General features: G+C 42.5%; 1 protein-coding gene across 2 annotated transcripts in view; it reads left to right on the top strand.

The window, feature by feature from the left end:
- Positions 1-26,625, top strand: part of ARHGEF28 (Rho guanine nucleotide exchange factor 28) — a 188,905-nt gene continuing 162,280 nt past the window's right edge. The window contains exons 1-2 of one of the 2 annotated variants that reach the window (XM_045021308.1): positions 1-83; positions 15,683-15,726. In XM_045021308.1, the coding sequence (XP_044877243.1) occupies positions 15,694-15,726 (33 nt within the window). In that variant the 5' untranslated portion in view covers positions 1-83; positions 15,683-15,693. The remainder of the gene's footprint in view (positions 84-15,682; positions 15,727-26,625) is intronic. The other variant, XM_045021309.1, reaches the window with a different exon arrangement.

Below are 26,625 nucleotides of genomic sequence, written 5' to 3'. Positions count from 1 at the left end.
GCTGCCCGCCTCCCCTGCCAAGACGGCCCCGCAGGTGAAGCCTAGCGCCGGCCGCCCAGAGCGGGGCTGAGCCTCCCTCCCAGGTAAAGGCTGCAGCCCGGCGTTTGCGCGGTGCCGGGGGCTGTGTCCAGCTGTGGCCCTGGGACAGGTGCCTTCGCCCGAGGCGGCTGTTCTCGCCTCTGCTGCGGGTTCGTGTCCCAGGGCTAGTCAGTGCCCCCTGCGGGCGGGGCGAGCTGCCCCTTGGGCAGTGTGACATGCAGCGTGCGGGGGGCAGAACTGACCGCCACGAGTACTAGGGTCCGACTCCTTTGGGGGCTGCCCGGCTAAGGATGTGTTTGCTGGAGAACTCGCACACCTGAGGGACGGTCTGCTCTGATGAGGAGCCCATCACCTCCCTTCCACGCGCAGCGGGGTTCCTGCTAGGGCTGCGCAGGGAGAACTCGCGTCTGCCAGGAGTCTGTGCCCTAGGATGTGTGTTGTAGCCGCGGGGGTCCCAGGATATTAGAGAGACAAGGTGGGTGAGTGAGGTAAGATCTTGGACTGGACCAACTTCTGTTGGTGAGAGAGACCTGCTTTGGCGCTACACAGAGCTCTTCTGTAGGTCTGACAAACCTTGTCCCAGCAAGGTTGGATTTGGCCCGTGGTCTGCCTATTGCCTACCTCTGTGCTAAACTAAGGGACGATTCAAGGTGAACTGGCCTATTAACACTATAGGACAACAAAATCATTGGACAAAAAAGGGGGATTAGTGGGTTATAGATTGTTGTAATAAGCTGTAAATCCAGTGTCTTTATTAAGACCATGATTTCTAGTGTCTAGCAAAGTTATGAATTTATGCTCCGAGGCTGGTCTTATGAGTGTGCAGATCTGACTGGGCTGTCGTCAGGGCATCTGGTGAACCAGGCGCTGGCTTCCAGCCAACAAGTGGATTCCCAGAATGATTCTGGCTGTACTGACCCAGGATGTGAAGGAAGCAGCAGTTATGCTCCTGCTAATTTTCCCCCAAGTTTGAGCTAAGCACCAGCACTTTTGCTTGTTTTATAGTATCTCAATTAACAACTGAGTAGCAGAAGGCAGAAATAATAAACTGGGACTTTCAGTGAGTCACTTACATTATAGCTCAGGAGTGGGCAAACTGTGGCCCCTGGGCCGGATCTGGCCCACCAGCCATTTTAATCCAGCCCTTGTGCTCAGGCTGGGGAGCAGGGTCAGGGGCTGCTCCATGCAGCTCCCGGAAGCAGCGGCATGGCCCTGCTCTGGCTGCTACGCATAGGGGCATCTGGGGGCTCTGCTCTACATGCAGCTCCTGCCCCAAGCGCCACTGTGGCCAATGGGAGCTGCAGGGGTGGTGCCTGTGAATGGGGCCGCGGCTCTGTGTAGGAGTTGGAGTGAGGACATGGCTGCTGCTTCTGGGAGCTGCTTGAGGTAAGCGCCGCCCGGAGCCTGCACCCCTGAGCCTCTCCCCATGCCCCAACCCCCTGCCCCAGCCCTGATTCTCCTCCCGCCCTCTTAACCCTCGATCCCAGCTTGGAGCACTCTCCTGCACCCCAAACCCCTCATCCCCAACCCCACCCCAAAGCCTGCACCCCCAGCTGGAACCCTCACCCCCTACCCTCTGTGCCCCAGCCCAGAGCCCCCTTCCGCACCCTGAACTCCTCATTTCTCATCCCCAGCCCCACCCCAGAGCCTGCACCCCCAACCAGAGCTCTCACCCACTCCCGCACCCCAACTCCAATTTTGTGAGCATTCATGGCCCGCCATACAATTTTTATTCTAAGATGTGGCCCTCGGGCCAAAAAGTTTGCCTACCCCTGTTATAGCTGTATTGAAAAATGCTTATACTGGTACTTCTGAACTGGAGCAAAGCATTGTTTCAACTGAACATCAACAATCACAAAAATGAACTGGAGAGCCAGAAGAAATAAAATTCTGAAAGAAAATAGGAAGTTTATTTGAGACTCTGATGGGAATGGTTTCTGCCATGCTTGTAGGTGTTTTATCAAATTGCCTCTGAGCTTCCAAACTCATACTTGCACTGTAGAATTACATGAATTTTCACCCTGATCATTGATATGATACAAGGAGAGGCTTTAAAATAACTTTTTAAAATTGATTTATTGCTGCTGATATACTGAGCACTGTACAATGACAAAAATGAAGATAGTCCACCCCCCCGCCAAAGAATTTGCATTCTAATATGCAGACACATGAAAGACGGGATGTACTGATAAATCTAGAGGGGGGATAATTGAGAGCCTTTTGTATTTTTTTTATAATTATTATAAGTTGACTTCTTGTATGCTTTGCAGAAATAGGTTTTTAGGAGGAATTTGCATGAGAAAAGGCTTGGCAAAATGGCATAGGTGACTGCGTGAAATAGGATCAGATATGAGAATGGGTGTAGGAACAAGGCATTAAGTCTGGTGTCACTAGTGGAGGGAAAGAAAGGGAAAATGTGGAAGGAGACAACATCTGGCATGTATGATGAGGGAGCTGTGCCAAGGCCTTGAAGGTGAGGATGAGATACTTCAACTTGGTGCAGTATACAAGAGATCATGAGTGGAGGAATGTTAAAGGGCCATGTGTCAGATTCCTACAGAGACAAAGAGTTATCTTTGTCTCCACAAAACTGTATATATTAGCAAGCCAAAAACAAAAATCAGAGACTGGTATTTTCATAAATGTTTATACTAAAAATATGTTTGTTTTGGTTTTCTTCTTTCAGGGCAGTTTTTGTGTACTTGATAAAATAATGAAATTGATGAGCAGATCCTATGGCCTGGAATGTTTTAAAAATAAAAGGTCAGGTAATTGAGCTGGTTTTCTCGGTTAGGCAGAAATGCTTGAGTTTCTCGGTTAGGCAGAAATGCTTGTGGGGTTTTGAAGCCCACAGTCAGTTATTTAATATACAGCAATGTTCTCCCAATGAGCTTAAAACTGCTGTCCTAATTCAGCCAAAAATCCTATTGACTCCATTGGGAGCTTTCCCTGTGGAGACTTCAGCATTGGGCGCCAGTGACATTTCAGAAAACTATGCTGTACAGAATGGTTTAACTTTCTTTTAATCCAAATAAGAGTTTTAAAATATGTGCTTCAGTGATGATAGGAAAGATGATCTATGGCTAAGGCACTGGGCTATGATTCAGAGATCTGGCTTCAGTTCCCATCTTTGCCACAGACTTCCTGTGTGGCCTTGGATACTTAACACTTAATACTTCTGTGCCCTAATTTCTAATCTGTAAAATGGGATGATGATAATACTGTAGACTCTTTGGGGCATATACTCTTACTTAGTATGTGTTTGTACAATGCTCAGTAGAAAGAGGCTAGTAGGTGCTACTGTAATACTGATAATAAAAATGATACCTGTACTGCTAGGTTTCATCTTAACATAGTCAAAGATTATGGTCAAGTGATGAATTTCTGGAAATTATTTACACTGAAAGATCCTTTATTCTAGCAACACTAGTTGGTGATGACATGATACTCAACCCAGGTTGTTCAGCAGGCTCTTCTGGTTTACTAAAAATGCATCCAACTGTATTTTATTGGTTCAATGTGGTTTACTGTTTTTACTGTAGAGATGTAAAGCTTCCCAAGTCACCAAAATCACAGCCATGCTTTGTTGCTTTTACTTGCACAAGCAAGACTTTGGAGAAAGCTGCTCTATCTTGTGGCCTGGTGCAAGGTAAAATATAAAAGGAATATAAAACAAACCTTTTTCCGAGTGCCCAGCGTAGATCTGGGCTATGCATTGCACAGATATAGGGAAGGGAAGGGGGGCTCAAGGGAGGAATTCTCCTTGTTCCCACAGGCAGCTGAGCCATTCCGGCACAATGTATCAGATAGCCTCCATGGGCCCCTACGTAGCTGTGCTTGGTGGATGATGGGAGAACTTGCATGCTGCTACTCAGGCAGCCACACAGAGCAGAGCTCCATGCTGTACACAGGGTGCACACACTGATACATTTGAAGTCCTTAAAAACTCAAGAATTTTCCTATTGACTATTCAGATTCTGCCTCAAAATCTCTCTTCAGCCTGGCACATTAACATTTAATGTTCATTATAATAATAAAATCCTGGGAAACGGAGCTGCTCAGAGACCCACACCCATTCACTCTCCATGAATCATTTTCCAACCAGCCATACCACTTCTATAGATGCTACCTGTGTGATATACTGCAGTCTGCATAGATGGATTGTACTTGCATTTATAGACTGTAGTCAAATGTGATGAGGTCTGTGATATTTTCATATACAAGACCCAAAATAGGTTACAAAACAGTTTAATAGTACCGAAGGGAGAAGTGGATCCAGCAACAATAGTTAGAAGGGTAACTTAAAAGGCTCAGTCTCTGCACACAGCTCCTATTGGTAGCATTTGGAGCATTTCCATGGAGCAAGAGCAACACATAGCTTTAGGCTTATATCTGCATCACCCAGAAACTTGCACTCATTGTGGAAGTTATATAAACATTCACTGGGCCAAGGTGGATGAGAGAACCTTCACTACATTTCTAAAACCTAGATATTTTTAGACAACAGAAAAGATGATTTCTTATTCCAGCTATCAACTAATGTGTGACTCCCTTCATTAATATAAAAGTAAGAGGTCACACAACTCTTGTTGCCTGCTTAGGTGATGCAGGTGTCTGAGGCAAAATTGAAGAAAGAGACCATATTATCAGGAGTGTGTGGTGTGTATGGTAGAAATTGATCTATTTTACTAATGCCTTATCTAGAGATTGGGAAATGCTATTGTACATCAAAAAGCAAATTAACTGTTGTTGCATTAATCATTTGAGCTGAGCTACATAGTTTTGAAAACAATGGACTCGGTTTTCAGAAGTGGCTGCCTAGAATGCAGATTCCTTATTTGCATGCATATATGAACACTTAAGTGCACAGTTCATCATTTTGTACGTGCAAGAGCCCATTTGCAAATGCAGACCACAGGATTTGCACATGCATTTCAGATCTACATTTGACAATTTGTGTTTGTCTATACCCAAACACTTAATTTATAGTGTAACTTTGTAATAAAAACTGTATTTAGTATACTTGTAAATCAGCTCACATATACTGCTACAACCACAGCTTTTCGTGCATCTAAACTTCCTTAGATGTCACTTCTCAACTCTATCTACTGATTGTGTTTTACTCCTTTTGGTTCTGAATCGCTTTTCTAAGCATCTTGACACTTTTCAGGTAGAGTTTCAATATTTTCTTCAAAGTTGTACGTTGATAACTGTTTACAAATATATATTGATTTTTAACTTACTACAGACTCTTTGATCCATATGATCACTTACAGTCTGAGTATCATTAAGATGGATACTGAAAGCTGTAAACCAGGGGTTCTCAAACTTGGGGTTGCGACCCCTCAGGGTTATTAGGTGGGGGGTCACGAGCTGTCAGCTTCCACCCCCAAAGCCCGTTTTGCCTCCAGCATTTATAATAGTGTTAAATATAAACATTTGCGTTTTTAATTTATAAGTGGGGGGGTTGCACTCATAGGCTTGCTGTGTGAAAGGGGGCACCAATACAAAAGTTTGAGAACCACTGCCATAAACAACACACTGAATTGTATTTATGATCAGAAAGAGACAGTTTAAAAATAATGCCATCTTACCCAACCAAGTCTGCTCCCTGCGACACTCTGAGTCATATCTGATGACTTTACTGACAAAAATGTTACTATTACTTACTCCTTGATTGCTCTGCAATGCTAACGTGGCCATGGGAGAGTGAACAGAAATCCGTTCTGCCTCATGCATCATTAACATAATTGTTTAAGCAAGTTTAAATTGTAGAAACGTTATTACTAATGACGGCGTGTGAATAAAACAACCACACCTTGATTCTTAGAGCTCAGGTTGGATTTGCATTGCTGGCAGTTGACGGGGAGGGGGGAGATTTCCATAGTGCTGCCACATTTTAAGGAAGATAGCAGGAAAAGTAGATTAGTCTGCTACAGTCCAGGACTGAAAATGTAACTTTTGTGAGCCTTTGTACATCTACAGCACATGCTAAGGAGGAATGGATTTACCTCCAGCCCTTCTTGTGGAACTGTCAAACTCTCACTTGCAGAGCTCACTGGTGTGTGTACCTTATGGTATGGGCCCCTTTTGAGGGCCTGGAGCACCCATTGCACCTCCTCCTCTCTCCACTGTTTGAAGAGCAGAGCTAATTTTGATTCCATTAGGAGTCCATCTAGAGGCTGCTGAGTTGAATTCACATTGGGTCAGTAGTGCACCAGCACTGGGGCTCCCCTACTACAAGCTGAAATCACTAAGAGCTGAAATCACTAAAAGAGCAGCGCTCATGAGCTCCCCATTGGGAGAGGGAGGAGCAAAGGGAACCTTCATTCTTAAGAAATTAGTTCTGCAAGAGGGGGAAGAGAAGGGGCGGGTGGCTGCTGGAAGAGCTTGTGGATTTTGAAAAACCTGAGGGAGTTTCCTAGCAAAAAAACCCCCCTTGAACCTGCAGTTAAAATTGAAAGCATGTATCGCTTTAGGCCAAGGGTTCTCAAACTCCATTGTACTGTGATCCCTGCATGATTGCTACATATTACGGCATGATCCCAGGAGCGGGGGCCAAAGCCAAAGCCCGAGCCCCATCGCAATGGGCAGGGTGGACGAAGCCCAAGGGCTTTAGCCCTGGGTGGGGGGACTGTAGCCTGAGCCCTGCTGGCCAGGGCTAAAGCTGAAGCCTGAGCCCCGCCACTCAGGGCTGAAATGAAAGTATGCAGATATATAGCTAAAGTTACACAAACATCTTAACTCCGTTCCATAGAATCACCCTCAGAACAAGACAGAATGCTGAGACAACCTTATGTCAACATAGATGTATTTCAGCAATTCCTGATTTAGACAAATAGCGTATCCAAAGCAACCTTTTCCACTGCTCAAAAAGGCAGATGAACTGCAAATTACAAAAGTGTCATGAGACACACAGTTAGTATAGCTTGGTACAGAAACCTCCTAAACTTTATTCATGAAGTTAGAGCACTTATGTAGAAAAGTCAAAGGTTGAAGAGGTGATGAACCATCACACTTAGTATTGGATTATATGTTTGAACACAGTTATAAAAGCAGTGTTCTAGGATTCACTTGTTCAGTACTCTTACCAGCGAACTACAGGGGCAGAGTTTTTATGATACCTCCTGCCTATGACTGTGAGCTTTGTGGGACCCTTATGAGAAACGATGGAGAAAGAAAGATTGGTTTTAATGGTGGTACAAAATTATTGCCCCAGTATAATGGCTTCTTTAGTATTTAAAATATCTTCTTCAATAGGCTGGTGCCTTCTAAAACTGTTAGAAAAAACACTCTTAAAAAGTAACACGGCTTCCAAAACTGGTACTAAAGGAGCAAGAATGGTACACTGGGAGTCTGGCAATGCTATAGGAACATTTAGTTGGTTTGAGTGATCTTAACTAATATATATATATATATATATATAAAAATAAGGTGTAACCTTAGCCTTAAATTTTTGAACAACTCCCATTTTTATTTTGGCTCTTTAAATATTTTCTCTGCAATGCAACACAAAACAGTGGTGGCTTTAACTAATGAAAGCATTAGTATGTTAACTGAGCAGTGAATTGGGTGATAATCTTCAGGAAGATAAGTGATCTTTTATTTTAGCCCCAAATAAGATGAGAAGTGTGTTTTTCTTGTTGATATGAAGAGTGTTGTAAAATAAATTTTAGCTGAGTTTCTCCAGTTGCTTGTTTTCAAGAGCAGACTAGTGCAAAGTGAGGTGATCAAAACCTATGCAAGCTGCTTCCTTATACATTTATAGGCAAGGGATTATTTTACTTCTCAATTTAAATAATATTAGAATGAAGTAAATGACTTCAAGGCTGGTGGCTGTTCCCTCCTCTCCCCCCACTTCATGCTACGTATCTTCATCAGAATTAGAATTAGGACTGATTTGAAAAACCTTGGTTATAATGGTACAAATCCATGCATTTTGGAATTAAGTAGTCATCATATGCTTGCTTCAACTGGCTACTTTTTTTCTGTCACTGAATTATTTTAAGATCTTTTAGTTTTGGTCGAGGGCAAGAAGCTGTGCATAAAAGTACATTCTGTACTGAATAATATCTGATCTCTGTGCAATGTGTCCTGACAGTCAGGAAACAATGATAGTGCTTTTTGGTATATAATGTATTGTGGTCCAGTTGCCACATATGTTGCAATAAAGCAGTTCTGGCCAGCAGTATTTTATTAGAAATCTCTGGTTTTATAAGCACCACTCAGAATCTCATAATTTTGTATAAGGAGCAATAAGGGTATCATGGGTGTGTGTGTGTGTGGGGGGGGCAGGTTGTATGTGCGCAGTGGAAGTATTTTCTTGCCTGCTAATGACCTTTATATGGGCCACTATTGTTAAAATATAAAGACCCCGTTTGTTTCATGTTGCTCTTAATCTATCAAAAATCAAATATGGGGTGCTGGCCTCTAAACTAATAATAGGACTTGTATTCCTCAAAGTGTTTTACAAACATGTATTAAAGTATGGGGCATCACAATAATGGAAATAGGATATACATTCCAAGGCACTCATGGTTTTTAACTGCAGGTTTATTTTCACAGGTCAGCATTTTGATTTCAGTAATTTACACCCCAAATTATGGGATGACAATAGGTCTGTGTGGTACAGAGGTGTTGGACTATTATACAAAAAGGAACATATAAATGTTGTCTCTACACACAACTTTGTATTCTACATACAGTTTAAAAGGCAATAGAAATATGAATTTAATTTTTTATACTATACTTTATTCTGAAAGGCCTACAAACACTAAATGACTGATGCCCCAATTCTGATTCTGAATCTGATCCAGGCAGTCCGACTCCTTACCTGGGTGGAGCCCTGAAGTTTAATGGTACAGCAGTTTGCCTTTCTTGGCTCTCAGTGCATGATTGGGGCCTAAGTCCTCTACTTATGTACTTAATTTATTTATCTTAGGAGTAAACACCTCATTTTTGGGGAAGGTGAGGCTCAAATACTGAGTTGCAGGCCAACTTATGGGATCAGGGTGTCACGGAGTCCCCAGGTGATGGTCTGGAACTGCTCCCTACGAAGCCAGTCAGGACTCTGGTGAAGTCTCCTCTCTGTGAGCAGACTGTCTTCAGGGCAAGAAGCTCACACGGCTTCCACCTTCCTGGATCTGACCTTGGAGCATTCAGCATCCTCTGCCCCTCCGTGCGCTTCCCACAGTGAGTCCTCCCAGGCAGGGTCCTGGGGAAGCCAGAGGGTCCCGCACCCCCACTTTGCAGTCAGACATGACTCTTAGCCAGCCAGTAAAACAGAGGTTTATTAGATGACAGGAGCAAGGTCTAAAAGAGAGCTTGTAGGTACAGAGAAAGGACCCCTCAGCCGGGTCCATCCTGGAGGGCAGCAAGCCAGATACCCACGTCTGCCCTCACCTCTCTTCCCCAGCTAGCTCCAAACTGCCTCACCCTCCAGCCCCTCCTCTCTGGGCTTTGTTCCTTTCCTGGGCCAGGAGGTCACCTGATCTCTTTGTTCTCCCACACCTTTAGCTATCTCCTTGCAGGGGGGAAGGGCCCCGGACATTAGTTGCCAGGAGACAGAGTGCCAGCCATTTATGCACACTGGGCTTTTGCTCTGCAACAATCTCACCCCCTAGAGACTTAAGAAATGCATAGGGGAAACTGAGGCACCCCTACCATATTCAGAGGAAACAGACCCATTTCGTCACACAGGGCCTTTGACTTTTGGGCCAGGAAATATGTCCTCATCCGTTTAGAAAGCATCTAACACACAGTAGGTGCTGCTGCAATCCAAATATTAGTCTCAGAAAATTCTCCTTGAAAAAAACACCATTCATAAAGTAAATTGGCCGTCCACCTTGTCAAGCACGATAAAAGGCATTATTGCTGGAATTTCTCCTGTGTACTTTCCATTATCTAATTTCTCTAGTATGTACAAACTGAAAAGGTTTGATAACAGAAACCTTTTCCATTAACGTGTTCTCAGCATGACACACTTCCATTCACATTTTCTAGTGACAGATTTCCTTCCCAGGTCCCTTATTAAAGGTACTTGGGAAAAACACAGTTAAAAGCTAGAAGTAGTGGTGTATTTAAAAACAACAACAACAACAACACAAACAAAAAAAACCCACCAAAAAACAAAAAAACCCCCAAAAAACCTGAAATATAATTTAAGATTCTTGTGAAGTAAATAGGTAAAAATTGTTAAAATATATCTTAACTACGATAAAAGTAATAAACATTCTTAACCATCCCAAGTAGGTTAGGACACACAAAAATTCAATTTCCAGTGGGGAAGGTGGCAAACTAGACATTTTCAAAACTCTTGTTGGGTAAATTCTTTTCTTTTAAACTTTGGGGATAATCACTGATAGAATTTACCTTGAGATATAATTTACCTACAGCAATTCTGAGTATCAGAGGGGTAGCCATGTTAGTCTGGATCTGTAAAAAGTGACAGAGAGTCCTGTGGTACCTTATAGACTAACAGAAGTATTGGAGCATGAGCTTTCATGGGTGAATACCCACTTCGTCAGATGCATGTTCTGAAATTCACAGATTTCCCATTCACTCCAGCGGTAAGATAGTGTAAAATTGATGTACTTGGTGCAGATTTTCTTAGATAAAGCATAGATATTCAACTATACTGGACAATAAGCCTATGCCTTGGACTTCTCCAAATTATGGCACATAATCACGCAACATTTTTTGTCAAGTTCACTACTGAACTGACTCAAATTTGCATTTAATGAGGAAAGATCTGATTTATAGGCTGATCCTGCCACTATTAAAATTAATGGGAGTTTGACTTCAGTGGGAGAAGGCTGAAATTGGAAATGGTGTTTTTTTAGGCCCAAATCCTTCCCAATTCTCTCTCCCATCACCCAGATTGACCCTGACACAAGGGAACTCATGTAGTTCTGCTATGTGGAGGGATATGTGTATGCCAGGAAACTGCATGGGGTCTGCACTCATTGTGCTCAGTGCAGCTACTCCCTAGTGCCTCTCAGTGCAATTGTGTGCAGTTGGTCTATGGTGGTGGCAGTTTGGCTTGCACTAGAGAATCTGCTGTTTCATGAATCCTCCAGAGATGGTGGGTGATGTGGTGTCAGGACCCTGGAAATCTCCTCCATTCCTTAGGCTGTGACTGCATTCCTTCCATAGTGACTGCAGAGCAACTTTGTTCTGGTTCCATGGCCGCGGTGGGAGAATTACTCCCGTAGTCATAGAATGATAGAAATGCAGGGCTGGAAGGGACCACAGGAGGTCGGCTAGTCCATCCTGCCATGCTGAGCAAGATGAAGTACACCTCGACCATCCCTGAAAAGTGGTTTGTCTAGCCTGTTCCTAAAAACTTTCAATGGTGGGAATTCCACAGACTCCCGAGGTAAACTGTTCCAGAGCTTAATAGTCTTATTGTTAGACATTTTCCCCAGTATCTAACCTGAATCTCTCTTCCTGCAAAATAAGCTGATTACTTCTTATCCTACTTTTAAGTGGTTAGGGAAAACAGTTGATTACCATTCCCTCTGTAACAGCCCTCAACATATTTGAAGACTCCTATCATGTCCCCCTTCAGCCTTCTCTTCTCTAGACTAAACATGCCTAATTCTTTCAACCTTTCCTCATATGTCATGTTTTCCAAACTTTTTATCATTTTTGTTGCTCTCCTTTGAACTCTCTTTAATTTGTTCATATATTTCTTACAGTGTGGTGCCCGAAACTGGACACAGTACTCCAGCTGAGGCTTTACCAGTGATGAATAGAATGGAACAATTATTTCCCATGTCTTGTAGGCCAGGGGTTCTCAACCTTTTTCTTTTTGAATCCCCCCATGTTATAAAAACTCCATGGCCCACCTGTACTACACCAACTGGTTTTCTGCATATAAAAGACAGGGCCAGCATTAAGGGGCACCAAGCATGGTAATTGCCTGGCGCCCCATGAGACCGAGGCCCCCATGAAACTACATTGCTCAGGCTTCAGCTTCAGCCCTGGGTGACGTGACTCAGGGCCCCGGCCTTCAGTCCCATGTGGTGGGGCTTTGGCTGTCTGTTCGGGGCCCCAGCGAATCTAATGCTGGCCCTGCTTGATGGACCCCCTGAAACCTGCTCGTGGTCCCCCAGGGGGTCCCGGACAACCCCAGGGCTCCCAGCCGCCTCTGCAGCTGGTAGCTCCGGGGGTGATTTAAAGGGCCCAGCTCCTAGCTTCAGCTGACTCCCAGAGCCCTTTAAATCCTGATTTAAAAGCCCCAGGATTTAAAGGCCCCACCTCTTCCAATAGAGGCCACGCCTCTTCCGGTTGAGCCCCTCCCCTTGGCAGGACTCTGGAGTACCGGCAAGTCCTTTAAGTTACTTTCACCCCTGCCTGGACCCCTGGTTGAGCACCACGGTTGTAGACAACACTTCTGCTAACATATCCCAGAATGACATTTGCCTTTTTTGCAGCAGCATCACGTTGTTGGCTCATATTCAGTTTGTGATCTGCTATAATCTCTAGATCCTTTTCGGTAGTACTATTGCCTAGCTAGTAATTATTTCCAATTTTGTAGCTGTGCATTTGATTTTTTCCTTCCTAAATATAGTGCTTTGCATTTGTTTTTAGTAAATTTCAAAGATTCCCAGCAGCCAGGTGAGTGAATTGGGCTAAACACTGTGGGGAAGACTTGGATCATTTGTGCGGAACTTTTTCTAAACAACTGCCATGAAAACAAATGTGAAAAAAACAGCAAAGCAGAACTGTTTGCTTAGAACTTACTATAATATATGTTGACGTTAACAAGTTCCTATGCAGGAAGTGAAAAGAGGATCAATTAAGTGCCCTTTTGTTTCTAAGAAACACCATTAAAAGTTGGTGATTATAAGGTTTGTTTATAGACAATCACAAGTATATTTTAAACCAGTACAGCTAGCATTCTACACCACGTTTAACGTTTTCATAAGGCCAGGCAGTTTGCAGGTTATAGGTATTTATTAGAAGAATATAAAAATACTAATAGAACTGCCTGCTTGAGAAATTGATCTTTGTGTAAATAAATTTAAAATTTAAATTTCATTGAGTTCTGCGAGTTTGTTCTTGTAACTCAGTGACACATTAGGAATTCAATAAAAATTGTGTGTGTTTTTGATCTTCATATTGGTATACATCTCATGTGAGCAAGAGCATAGGTCAAATTCAAGGCCTCATTGGAAATGTAATAGCTTCTTAGTATGTTAATTGTGATTTACATTTTTGTAGTGCTATACAAACAAACATTAACCAATTAATGCTAATAACTGAAAGGCTAGGTTAGTAAACATCATTTACTAGGGGAAATTGCCATTCAAATGATCTACTGTATTTATATTATTATTTATCTCGATGGCATCAACATTATGCTAGACACTTTATGTCCTGAAGAGCCTATGATCTAAATAGCATATAAATAAAGCATGAGGGAATGTGTGTGCTAGGTCCATGTTTTTAGTGGATGTTATTTATTGTGTGTGCTGTATACATGTTATGAACTTCACTTCCTAATAAATGAAGAGTTGTACAAGTCTGATCATTTGCACAATCATAATCCCCAAATTAGGTACTAAATTATGCCTCCCCTTGCATAAATGCACTGGAATAGGGAGAGGGCATAGGGAGCCCTGCCTTTCCCATTCCTCTGTGCACTCGTGCAAAACGAGAGGGGGTTGGTGTATATCGCTTGGAATTGTATCTATTGTGTGACCATAATTAGATGCATGTTTTGTTTTATTGAGATGCTACTACAATTTATGTGAGGGTCAGCGTTCATGTTGTAAAAGAGGTTGTGTGGGTTTAAGTCTGATGGTCTGTGAACTCCTTTATGAACATGGACAATTGGAGATTAATAGATTCCCTAGAAAATAGAAGAGAAACATTGTGGAGATTCTGCTAGCTGGCATGTTGCAGCTCAAAAGCAGATGTGACATGCCTTTTATTTCATTGTCATGCATGACACCAAATATGCAGTTCCTGCTGACTTGTTTATAAATATAACATGTTGGCAGCAATAACTATGGCTTGATGAGAGATCCAAGATAGGAGGTAATGGGCTTCATCCTTTCTGAAATATGACACTTTTGGAAAACAGTGTTTTTGATAATTCCTCAAGAAACAACTTTTTGGGTTACGTTTCGTACCCCCCTTTAGTCTGCACAAACATGAGTGTGCTTCAGATGTTAATCTCAGATTGGGTCAGATTCAGGGCTGGCTGCAGAATAACTAAAGAACCTTGTCTGTATTTGGCAGTCAGAACAAGGCACCTTGAAACCAACTTCCTCCTCTCGCCCCCCCCCCCCCAAAAACAAAACAAGAGCTTCTATCTGAGTGTAGATATTGATTAAATATTGACTTCATTTAACTACTGTTTGGGAGGGGTTAGCAGGTGATGTCTGACCTGTTAATCCAGACGTTGGTTTCAGAATGAGTACGATATAGGGGGAAATCTACAAAGCTTATGGTGTGAAAGACTGGCCTTGGTCTGACGTTTGTGCTCAATGTTCTTGCAAAAGATTTTGCCTTTTTGTCAAAATTGTGTGAAAATCAAAACCTAGCAGCATGCCCAGTTTTGCTTGTGTGCATATGAAAAGATGGGCTGTATCAGTCTAGTATAAATAAACCGTTTGCTAAAGAAATTTTGTGTTCATGGTGGAAACTCTGTAAGTAAATTTTGCAGTATGTAAAAGGGGAAACATTCCAGTTATATCTGACTCATAGCAGGCTATGCATATGCGTGAACAGGCTGTGCACAACATAATCATATTATTACTGGAAAGGGTTCAACTTTAACAGCACAGCCACATCCGAGTTGAGAGAGCCTCCTTTTAGGACAGGCTTTCTTTTCTGTTTTGGTGAGTTGAGGAAGAGGATTTGTAAGTATGTTTGTCCACGTGGGCTTTCTAAAGGCTTGGTTGCTTCCAGGTTGATTTTTTTCTAATTTTTAAAAAAAATGTTATTTTTAGGGAATGGTAGATGCATCGGAGAAGGAAATCAAAATATAATACTAGAAATCAGTGTTATCTCGACTATATTAAAATAGTAATAATTGAAATTGATCGTCTAAAATTCATTTGTTAAATTACTCTAAGCAGTTGCTTGTCACTTTAGGTGCTTTTTTAGGCAACCAATGACAAACTGAAGCCTGTGGGGTTCTTAAATGAAGGAGTTAAAAAAAAAAAAAACCCAAAATCCAGACACTTGATTTTTGGTGTTACTTACAAGGGTAGGTGCAACTACATCCCTGGATCAAATTTACAATTCCTTCCTCTGCCTCTGTTGATATACTCAACAAGTTTTAATACTTCACTTACTGTCAATATTAACATCTTGGTGGCTGGACTCAGAAATGTTCACTGACCTGTTTAGTTTAGTTTACTGTGTACAGTATTGAAAAAAACATATTAACATGCAGCATATTAACTAGAAACAAGCCCTCCTCCAGTAATATACATGCATGCATTTCTTTTCCCCGTGAGGTAAGAAAATGGAGAAGAACTGCACATTTGATAAAGTTAGTCTCTTAATGTCCTCATTCTGGAAGCTATTCAGACACCATGGTGATTGGCGTGCTATAAGAACCTGAATAGTATCAGTGCCCTGTGATTCAGTGTGTGATAATTACTCTGGTTTATTCTGTTTGTAGATGCTGTAACAATGAAGCTGAGCTGCACTGAAGTACCTCTTTATGTAAGTTCTACAACATTAGGCTTTTGCCCTAAGAGGCTCTTTCTTTTGGATAACAGCTTATTCAAGGCGAATGAATGAAACAGAAAGCTGTTCTCTTGTTGACTGAGACTTTAGGCCGCTGAATGTTACTGTTTAATTCAGGCGTTTCTGGGGATAGTGCTCTTTGAATATTATGGCTCACATTGCTGAAGTCAGTTTAAAATTATTTTCCCTTCATGGTCATTATTCTAGATTTTCTTAATTTTAGTACTTAGAAACATAGATAATACTTAGGGAAGGAAACCAGTTACTCCATAGTTTAAAGTTGCAACTGTGTTTCTGCTATAAACCCAAATTTTTCATTGTCCCCCCCTTTTCCTTCCTCAGCATATACAAAAAAGTCCTCTCAGCCTCAAAATTGATAGTCTATAGTTGGGGCTAAGGTACAGTTTTTCAACAATATGCGGAATTGGACAAGAAGTTTTTGCATGACGACACCCTAAAAATAGAGGCACTCACCAGAGTTCAAAAAGCCACCTGATTTGAAGCAAAATAGGACATACAGTGAATAAAATTTAGTTTATTGGACTCCCTAGCCATGATCTGGTGTCCAGGATGAAAAGTTAGAGGATTAAACTTTTAATTTCAAAAGTTATTAATGTTCAGATTTGTAATGGTGCTATCTGCTGCAGCGAGCTTAGTATTTGGTCATCAAAGGACTGCTGGAATTCTGATCTTTCATTAACAACAACAAAGTCTCTTTTCCTTGCAAATGTAGACTTCAAAATGTTGTAACCTGCTGAGAGCCTTATTGATGGAAGAAAGAGAAAATGGCTGCAAAAAGGCTTGCAGAGGGAATGATGATCCTTCTAAAGCTCTCCAGGGGTTCTCCCTTCCTGCAGACCTCAGAAAGTTCACAAGAAAGGGGGTATCCTTCTGATCGCCTTCTTTTCCAAGCCCCCTGCTCAGTCTAAGGGGCTGTGGAGAGCAGGGTTTGGGGTGGTGGTTAGGAGCTGGGCATTCCCTCTTTCCTGTGGAGCTACTGAGGTTTACAGGAGAGGAGAACCAGTAGTGAGCCTTAGGAGGACTTATCAGCCCCCCTGCAGGCCTTAAGGGGCTTGCTGGGTTAATCCCCCAAACTTTAGAATCAGTGAGCGCCCGTCACTATATTTGAGCTTTGGGAGGCTCATTGAAGGTCATCCTCAATCTCACATAAACCTTAGTCCCAGATAAGCTTATTTTGACTATTTGGGCAGGGATGGTATCCTAGCCTCTGTTTGCCAGAAGCTGGGAATGGGTGACAGGGGTGGATAACTTGATGATTACTTCTTCTTTTCATTCCCTCTGGGGAGACACCTGGCATTGGTCACTGTCAGAAGACAGGATACTGGGCTAAATGGACCTTTGGTCTGACCCAGTATGGCGGTTCTTATTGGAGGCCTCATGAGCATAATGTGGTTTGCATTTGGACAGCTACCAACTCTTCCTCTGAGGCTTGCTGGGGTGGTGGTTGTGGTTTGGGAGGGCACTAATGATCCCTGCCAGGGCTGAGAGATGGTGAGATTTGAACTTCCTAGGATTAGTAGAGGGAGTTCCTGGAGCCGCTGGTGTCCTGATGAGTTTTGTAAGTCTCTCAGAAGCTGGAGTTCAAGATATCCCTGAATAGCCTATTAAGACTGGCATAGAGGTGTTGGGAGATGCAAATCTTCTAGGGCTTATGGGGGACCCTATAAGCCTCTTTGGGCCAATGGGAGAGATAGATGGTTCCTGAGGACTTCAGTAACTCAGACATAGGTTAGGGGTTTGTTACAGGAGTGGGTGGGTGAGATTCTGTGGCCTGCATTGTGCAGGAGGTGAGACTAGATGATCATAATGGTCCCTTCTGACCTTAAATCTATGAGTCTATAAACTAGATCATGGAGACTCCCTGACAAACCTCATGAGGCTCAACAGGAGGTTGATAAATTTACTCAGGTGGAGTCTATTTCTGGGCACCCCCCTCCCAGGGTTCACAGGCAACAGGCTTCTTTCTTTAGGATCTTGCCAGTCATGATATTTTTCCCCTGCCTGGGTAATTTTCAATTTAGATCTGAAAACAACTGAGAAGTCTGTTCTATCCTCTATGAAGGAGCCCTTGAGTAAGGGCATTTTCTTTTAGCCAGGTCCAATTAGTGTACACATGTATCTTGGAAGTTCCTTCTATTAGAGCAACTCCTGCCTTATTTGCATGGCTTTCGTGGAAAACACAATCTAGTCAGTATTTAAATTAGATGTGAAAGTGCTTCTTTTGTCCATTTTCACTAAGCAATTTTCTGGCTTTTTGAGTTTGTCTGAAATACCCTGAATTTTGGTCTCTAAAGAAGACTTTGAAGAAGTGCCTGAGGTGAGTTTTTGCATTAATTCGAAAAATAATGGAATTCATTGAGCTGTCTGTTTTGAAGGAGGGGGCAGAAGGTGGGGGGAGAGGGCACAGAAAGAAAAATGATGATGCTTATATACTGAGCACATGTAACTTGACAAAATTCAGTGTTACATTGTAAGGTATTATGCCCAATAGGATAGAATGATTTTTAGCTCAATGTCCTCTCCACTCAGTCTGTTGGAGAATCTCACAGTGAAAACTGGCAGAAAAGGAAAAATGCACTGGTTGTAGTTCAAGACTGACTTATCTACTTTGTATTAGTAGAGCCTTGCAAATATGCAGATAGCCATGGACCATTTTTGTGGCTTGTGGATCAGATGCAGATAGAACCATGCAGGGCTCTATTTGTTAGTGGCACCTGGCCCGCGGCATCCGGCGTGGGCAGCCTGGGGGGCGCAGTGTGCTCGGGGCTGGCAGCCAGTGGCTGGGACTTGGCAGCAGGTTGGAGTCGGGGCTGTCCAGCACCCACTCATTGTGCCACTTCCTGTCCAGCAGCTTGGGCCCCTTGGGCAGCACCAGTGTCCCCACCATGGCCCTGCCTGGCAGCACTGGCTGAGCTCCCAGTCCTGGGCATGGCCTGCCAGCTCTGGGCAGCAGGGCCCATCTGTGCCCATGGGGATTGGAGCGGGTGGAGCCCCGGCATCCCATCCCTCCACCCTTCTGTGATGCAACATGCACTGCTGCTGCCGTGTGCCATCGTTCACAAGCTCCCAGGAGCAGGACGCAATGCAATGCTCCTTCCCTCCTGTCCCCCCCTCCGCGCTGCCCCTTCTCCTCGCAACACTGCCCCTACGCTGACCCTTACCCCCAGTCCTCACCCTCGCACTGCCTCTTTCCCACAAGACCCTGCCCCCCCCCCACTCACTTCCTTTCTCCCCCACCCCCAATGGCTAGACTTTGTGAGATGGCTTGCTGCTGCCTGTGGGTGTGGATGCAGATACAGGTAAAAGACAGCTAGTGGATTGCGGGTCGGATTGCGGGTTGATCTTGGCAGATACGGATCCACATTTTTGTATCTACGCCAGGTGGTACATATTAAGGCTAAAATTGGCCCCGTGGGGTGTTTGCTTTTCAAACTCTTTCTCAATATTTTTAGCATCTGTGTTTACTAGTATCTACTGGACTATACTGCCTCCATAATCTGAGAATATCTGAAGTAAATATAAGACAGCCTCAGTGATGTATACAAAATGTATTCTAATAATGAATAATAATAATGATAACAGAATAATCATAGGATATGTCTAGTATTATGTTATCCTGCTGTAACTCTAATAATCATGAAGATCAGGTAGGAGATGAATTTTTAACCACCTGTGTGCACGCTACCATTAAAAGCCTTCAAAAGGCTTATTGGGATTGGTGTGTGTAATGCAGTGTTATTTAGAGTAGTCACTCAACACCTAAAATTCTTTGCAAGTCTAAGATTTTACCAGCATAGTATAGTCTAATCTAGTCAAATGAATAATGACTTATGTTTATTTTTTGTTATTTAAAAGGAAATATATTCAGAAAAATCAGTCATTGTTGGGTTATCTGATTTTATGTGAAGTATAATCAGATACATATGGTCCATGTTATGCCTCAATTTAGAAAATGCATTATTTTGATACATTTTCCATATACATAATTTCAGTGACAGCAACAGGATCACAATCTTATTACCACACCTATAAACGTCATGGTTTCAAAAATAAATTATAATGAAAGAGAAAATTGGAGGTTTCAAGCACATGTTTTTCAGCTAATTGAAGGACCTGTTTCCAGCTTCTAGAAAGCAAAGTATTATTGTCCACGTTACAGAATTTTCCCTTGTAAACCACGCAAATGTTCAGGGTTACTCAAACCAGAAATACCTGATTAATAAAATAACATCATGTGATTCTGTGTAGTCCATGTCCAATAATTATGATAAATCATTTGAGTCAATGTAGTTTTAGTTCAGGTAACTTGAACTTACAATAGTATATTTGCTTCCTTCCTCGTAAAAGTTATTATTTTAATTTTTAACTTGAACAGAGTAAAATGACAGAGAGAAAATAAGCATTTGATCAAACACTTGCAAGATGTTAAAAGTAGGGCTGTCAAGTGATTAAAAAATTAATTGCGATTAATCGTACTGTTAAACAATAATAGAATGCCATTTATTTAAATATTTTTGCATGTTTTCTACATTTTCAAATATATTTAAATTACAACATAGAATACAAAGTGTACAGTGCTCACTTTATATTTATTTTTGATTACAAGTATTTGCACTGTGAAAAAACAAAATAAATAGTATTTTTTCAATTTACCTAATAAACAGATTGCACTTCAGTATTTGTATCATGAAAGTTGAACTTACAAATGTAGAATTATGTACAAAAAAACCTGAATTCAAAAATAAAACAATGTAAAATTTTAGAGCCTTGCAAGTCCACTCAGTCCTACTTCTTGTTCAGTCACTCAGACATAAGTTTGTTTACATTTGCAGGAGATAATGCTGCCCGGTTCTTGTTTACAATGTCACTTGAAAGTGAGAACAGGTGTTCTCATGGCACTGTTGTAGCTGGTGTCGCAAGATATTTACGTGCCAGATGTGCTAAAGATTCACATGTCCCTTCATGCTTCAACCACCATTCCAGGTGACATGCGTGATGCATCCACGCTGATGATTAGTTCTGCTCGAAAACCATCCAAAGCAGTGCGGACCAACGCATGTTCATTTTCATCATCTGAGTCAGATGCCATCAGTAGAAGGTTGATTTTCCTTTTTGGTGGTTCACGTTCTGTAGTGTCCACATTGGATTGTTGCTCTTTTAAGACATCTGAAAGCATGCTCCACACCTCGTCCCTCTCAGATTTTGGAAGGCACTTCAGATTCTTAAATCTAGGGTCGAGTGCTGTGGCTAACTTTAGGAATCTCACATTGGTACCTTTGTGTTTTGTCAAATCTGCAATGAAAGTGTCCTTAAAATGAACAACATGTGCTGGGTCATTATCAGAGACTGCTATAACAGTGATATAAAACATGCTGTAACAGGGGTAGGCAACCTATGGCACGTGTGCCGAAGGCAGCATGCGAGTTGATTTTCAGTGGCACTCACAATGCCTGGGTCCTGGCCACTGTTCTGGGGGGGCTCTGCATTTTAATTTAATTTTAAATGAAACTTCTTAAACATTTTAAAAACCTTATTTACTTTACATACAACAATAGTTTAGTTATATATTATAGACTTGTAGAAAGAGACATTTTGATGTTTTTAGATGGTATTACTGGCACGCGAAACCTTAAATTAGAGTGAATAAATGAAGACTCGGCACACCACTTCTGAAAGGTTGCCGACCCCTATGCTATAACATGAAATATTTTTAGCAGGTAGTGTCCTGCTGACTCTCTGCTGCTGGAGTCTTTCTGTGCTGCTGGGAAAGGCTCCGGCAGTGGGGAAAGTCTCCATTAGCTCCCTGTGGTGGGGAAAGGCTCCAGCAGCTTCCTGCTGCTGGAGCCTTTGCCTGCCACTAAAACACTCTAGCAGCAGGGAAGATTCTGGTAGGCAGAGGCAGGGGGAAAGGCTCTGGCAGCTGCTGGAACCTTTTTCCCACTGCCAGAGCCTTTCACTGCTGCACGTAGCTACATACCACAGTGTGGATGCAGCCTGCCTTTCATTGCTGCACGTAGCTACATGTACCCTAGACGCCACCACCACTGTACACAAGGCCTAAGGCACCATCAACTCACACAGCTGCAGATATTTCCTTGTAGAACATAACAGTGCCCCAGTTCGTATCATCTTCAAGCAGATTCACCTTCTGTGCTGTGAAATTCGCTTCTGCGAGGCTGTTCTCCATAAGGAGCCATGTTGCTACAGGGGAGAAGAGGCCAGGAGAGCAATATGGAGCCACCGGGTCTTCATGTAGCTGTCTTGATATCCATAAGATTCCCCTACAACCCATAAGGATTGGGTAGGCCTCTCTTCCATCTTGTTTGGTAGTGTGTCGATTCTGTCCGTCCCAAAGGAACATTGGGACACTAACCCCAGTTTTTTTAATTCATGACGTTTCCTTGGTGCTTTTGTGGGTTTTTGCCACACAGGACACAGTTTGCTCCTGCAGTAAGTCATTACTGCTTTGTACTCCTGTAGCATTGCAGAGCCAATTCAGCGTTGGTCAAATGACATGTTCTCACACATCATTAACAGAATTGTTAAAAGGCAGTGTCAACTTGAAATCTTATCTTAAAAAAATAAATGGAGTTAGCAGAAGCTTCAGGTACTACATCTGCCCCTTAGTTTCCCTGCCAATTTTTATGATTTTACAGTTAAACTCTCCTATTTAAAAAAATAATAATCCCATTCACTTCTGCTGTATTAAGGACCCATGTAAGCAACAGAGGAAATTGGCTAACAGGCTATACCAGGCAAACAGTGAAACTGACCGTTAGAGCTGGTAAAAAAAATTCTCACAATAAATTTTCTGCTGGGAAATGTGTCTGGTATTTAAAAAAAAAAAGTAGATTTAAAAAAGAAAAAAAGATGTACCACTTGGATAATTGAAAATGAAAAATTTCATTTTGATCTGACACTTTAAAAATAAATGCATTTGTTTTGTTTTGACTACAAAGTCATTTTGTTTTGGATTTTTGGAAACAAAAAAAATGTGTTTCCCTTTTTTGATTTTGGGAGCTTTCACTCACTTTTTTACTCCCACTCCTTTAGGTGTTAAAAGAAATTGTGGAAAAGCCCACTTTTCACACTTTTTACTTTGTTCCAGCTGGTAACAGTTAGAAAATGAAGCAAAATATTTCATTTTTTTCAAAAGTCTGAAAACAAAAATGAACGTTTTCTGTTTTGAAATATCCTTTTAAATCAAAACAAAATGAAAATTTCCACAGAAACCCCAAAAATTTTCAGTAGAAAACTTTAAAAGTAGGTTTTTCCAATTAAATTTCTGTGGGAAAAATGTGGATTTTCAGACCAGCTATAGATACCTGTTCCTTGGCTTGTCCTGTTGTTTTTGTTTGGGTCAGTGCTTTGTTCTTGGTAAGGTTCTTGGAGGCAGGGCTGACTTTAGGAACTGTGGGGCCCGATTCGAATACCCAGCGGCGGTCCGGGTCTTCGGCAGCGGGGGGGGGGGTCCTTCACTCGCTCCCCGGCACTGAAGGATCCCCTGCCGCTGAAGTGCTGCCAAAGACCTGGACTGCTGCAGGGTGAGTAAAAAAAATTAAGGCACCTTAAGCAAGGGGCCCGATTCGGGGGAATCGGCCTAAAGCCGGCCCTGCTTGGAGGTGTCCTACATTTAATTCTTAGGTACTTATGTGGGCTCCATTACCATAAAATCCAAGTGCCGAACAATCTTATTTATGTTCGCATCACCCCGTGAGATGTGCTGTTATTCCCATTTTACAAATGGGGGCTAAGGGACAGAGAATCGAAGTGACTTGCCTAAGGTTATGCAGGAAGTCTGTGGGTAGAACAGGTGCTTGAACCCAGTTTCACAAATCCTAGGATAGTACCCTAACCTCCAGATGCTCCTTCCTTTCTAATGTGTTAAGATATCAAGGCTCTGTCTACACCGTCATTTTTCTTCAGATTTCCCACTGTTGCCACCACTGTAGCTTAGTTTAGGTAGTAGCAATGGTGGAAGAACTAGTGCAGACCAGCAGCTGGAGTTTTAACTAGTGTGCCATCTAAAACTTGCTCAGAGCATATGTAGACAATAGTATGGTTAAAATGCTGCCAGCCATGGGCAGTCTGTACTGATGGAGCTTTGCTGCTAGTGCAAGGGATGGGAAATTAGAAACAAAATGCTAGTGTAGCCAAGACCTGTGGTGGCTGTTTTTCTCAGAAGTCAACAAAACATATAGCCTATCCCTATAAAGGCATCTCTATATTACAACTTACTTCAGTTAATTGTACTTTGAGGTACAATCATCATTTCCTTCTGCAACTGCATAAGCATTTCAAAATTCTTTTGATCCTCTGATAACTTTTCAGAGGATGTTTCCTCTCTCCAGGGTGCTTGGGCAAAACACCTGGGCTAGTTAGGTTAATTAACTTCTTAATTATTTTCTTCTTTCAGGATGTTTCTTTCTGGTAGGTGAGTGGGCATAGTTCCTTAAGACCCAAATTGAAACCCATTACAGGTATTTGTGAACATGTACCTTTATCAGTACATGGTTATATGAATAAGAACATACACCAAAAATTAATGCCTGATTTTTAAAGAAAAGTTAGTTTGTCAGATCTTTTTCCCTAAAGATACAAGGAAATGAAAAATGAAATAATGGAAAAGCTACATCAGGGCTCTGCCACAGCCACCTGGGATAGAGAGTGAAAACAACAAATTCCTTGACTGACTTTCAAGGTTTTGAAAGTACAGGCTTCTAGCCATACCCTCGATTTTTAACTAACCCAGACATCTAGTGGGTAAGAAAGACAGCAAAACATGGCATCAACCAAGAAGAATCCTTGCTTATGAAAAAGGATTGTTTTTGTGATCCAAAACCCACAGCATCATACCAGAGAGAAGTGATAATGAATCTAACTCTTTGAGAGGGAGAAATTGTATTGAAAAAGAGAGAGTAGGGAATTTTGAACTAAATTAATTCATCATTATTTGTGTCACAGTAGGCATCTGTATGCCCCGATCAGGGCCCCATTATGCTAGGCAATTTATGCCACATACAATGAAACAGATTTTTTCCCTCCCCCCAAAGTCTTACAATCAACAGTGCAGTGTCAATACGGGAAATTGGATGTTCAGAATTTCAGGAAAGCAAATTTTCCCATTGACTTTCAATGGTAATTTTGTCTGAGCGAAGACTGAATGAAAAAAGGTGCATGAAAACTAAAGGAAATTACCCTTTGAGCCTGGATAACCAAACTCCTTCAGAAAAGTCCACAGAGAAGAAGGAGGAAACGGTGTCCATCAGAAGAAAAAAAAAAGATGGATATGATATAATTCCACACTTGCCAATAACAGTGAAAAATTGTGTAGGCAACTTCCATTATACTTAGACCTGTTTGGGTAAATTAACTGTCTAGTTGTGGCCATGTGAATAAATTAAATGTGTGAAAAAACATTTAGCACGTGGTCTACAATCTACACTCAAGGTCGGGGGTTCGAACTAGGGGTACTGCGAATTTCAGCTACGTGAATGAACGATAGCTGAATTCGAACTACCCCTAGATTCGACTTACTTACCCGTCCAAAACGCCGCGGAAGCGAACGTCCGCGGCTTCCAAGGTCAGACTCCGGCAACTCCTCCTGCCCGCGGGTGTAGGTACCAGGAGTTCCGAACTAGCGCTTCCGGGGTTCGAACTATCGCGACTAGATGCAGACGCGATAGTTCGAACTGTCCGAGCCAGTCGAACCTCCGCCCGCGTTGACCCAGCAGGTAAGTGTAAACGTTGGCCTTAAGAACACTTGTTTTCCATATTAAGAAGCTTAAAACAAAATGGTCTTTGCGGATACTAGTACGAAAGGAGCCCTCTATAGGGTTAACATCTACACTACCAACGCCAGAATCGGCATGGTAGTGATTTGATCTATCGGGATCAGTTTATTGCGTCTAGTGTAGACGTGAATAAAATCGATTCCCCGATTGCCTCCTGAGCCCGTCGACGTCGCCGGAACTCCACTGCGGCGAGAGGCAGAAACAGAGTTGACGGGGGATGGCAGTTGGTCGACTCGCCGCCATCCTCACGGCCAGGTAAATCGAACCATAAGATCACGCCGACTTAGGCAAAGCTGCAAGTTGAGTATCTTAGGTCACAACACAACCATCCCCCCCACCACCCGACACCCACGTGTGGACCAACATAGCCTTAGAAGGAACAGAGCCCATAGGGAAGGGCACATGGGAGCATAGGCATGTTGTCCACCTTGGAGTGTCAACAGTTCCAGCCCAGATCTGCCCTATTGTACTCGAGGGAGGGTAACTTGTGAGATCACTTTATGGGGTGCAGCACACTTCCCTCCCACATTTTCACCCTACATTACTGTTTGGCCAGCACTTGAGGGGGACAGAGCCATAACTTTGCCTACTCCCTGCTGCCTTCAACTCCTGGGAGAATGAGGAAGGCTCCTCCTTTCTGCTCCTGTGCTCAGCTATGGTTACGAGCTAGATACAATTCTAGCCAATAGTTTGGATGTTCAACCAGCCCAAAAATAACGGATCATATTTAAGGGAGATTTCAAGCCGTACAAATGAAAAACACTATTTAAAACGTGATGACCTTTTATAATGTATGTTACTCTCCCATTGACATTGACTGATCCATGGAGCCCCTCTTGTGGGGCCTTGATTCAGCTCTGCACACAACGAAGCCAAGGAGTTGTTTACTAACTTGACATGACAGTGGTGAGCTGGGGCTTGGGCCCTTAGTGGGTAGATGCTTTCTGGTGTGAACACAAAAGTACATGCAACACAATCCTATTGAACCTCACATACTTACAATCAAAGTCCACTGCCAAAATAAGACATGCTGAAGAATTATATTTCAGAACAATGAGAT

This window comes from Mauremys mutica, chromosome 6 (genome assembly GCF_020497125.1).
Source record: "Mauremys mutica isolate MM-2020 ecotype Southern chromosome 6, ASM2049712v1, whole genome shotgun sequence".
NCBI classification, from domain to species: domain Eukaryota; kingdom Metazoa; phylum Chordata; order Testudines; family Geoemydidae; genus Mauremys; species Mauremys mutica.
The sequence above is the reverse complement of the archived record's forward strand: the minus strand, read 5'-3'. Positions and strand labels throughout refer to the sequence as shown.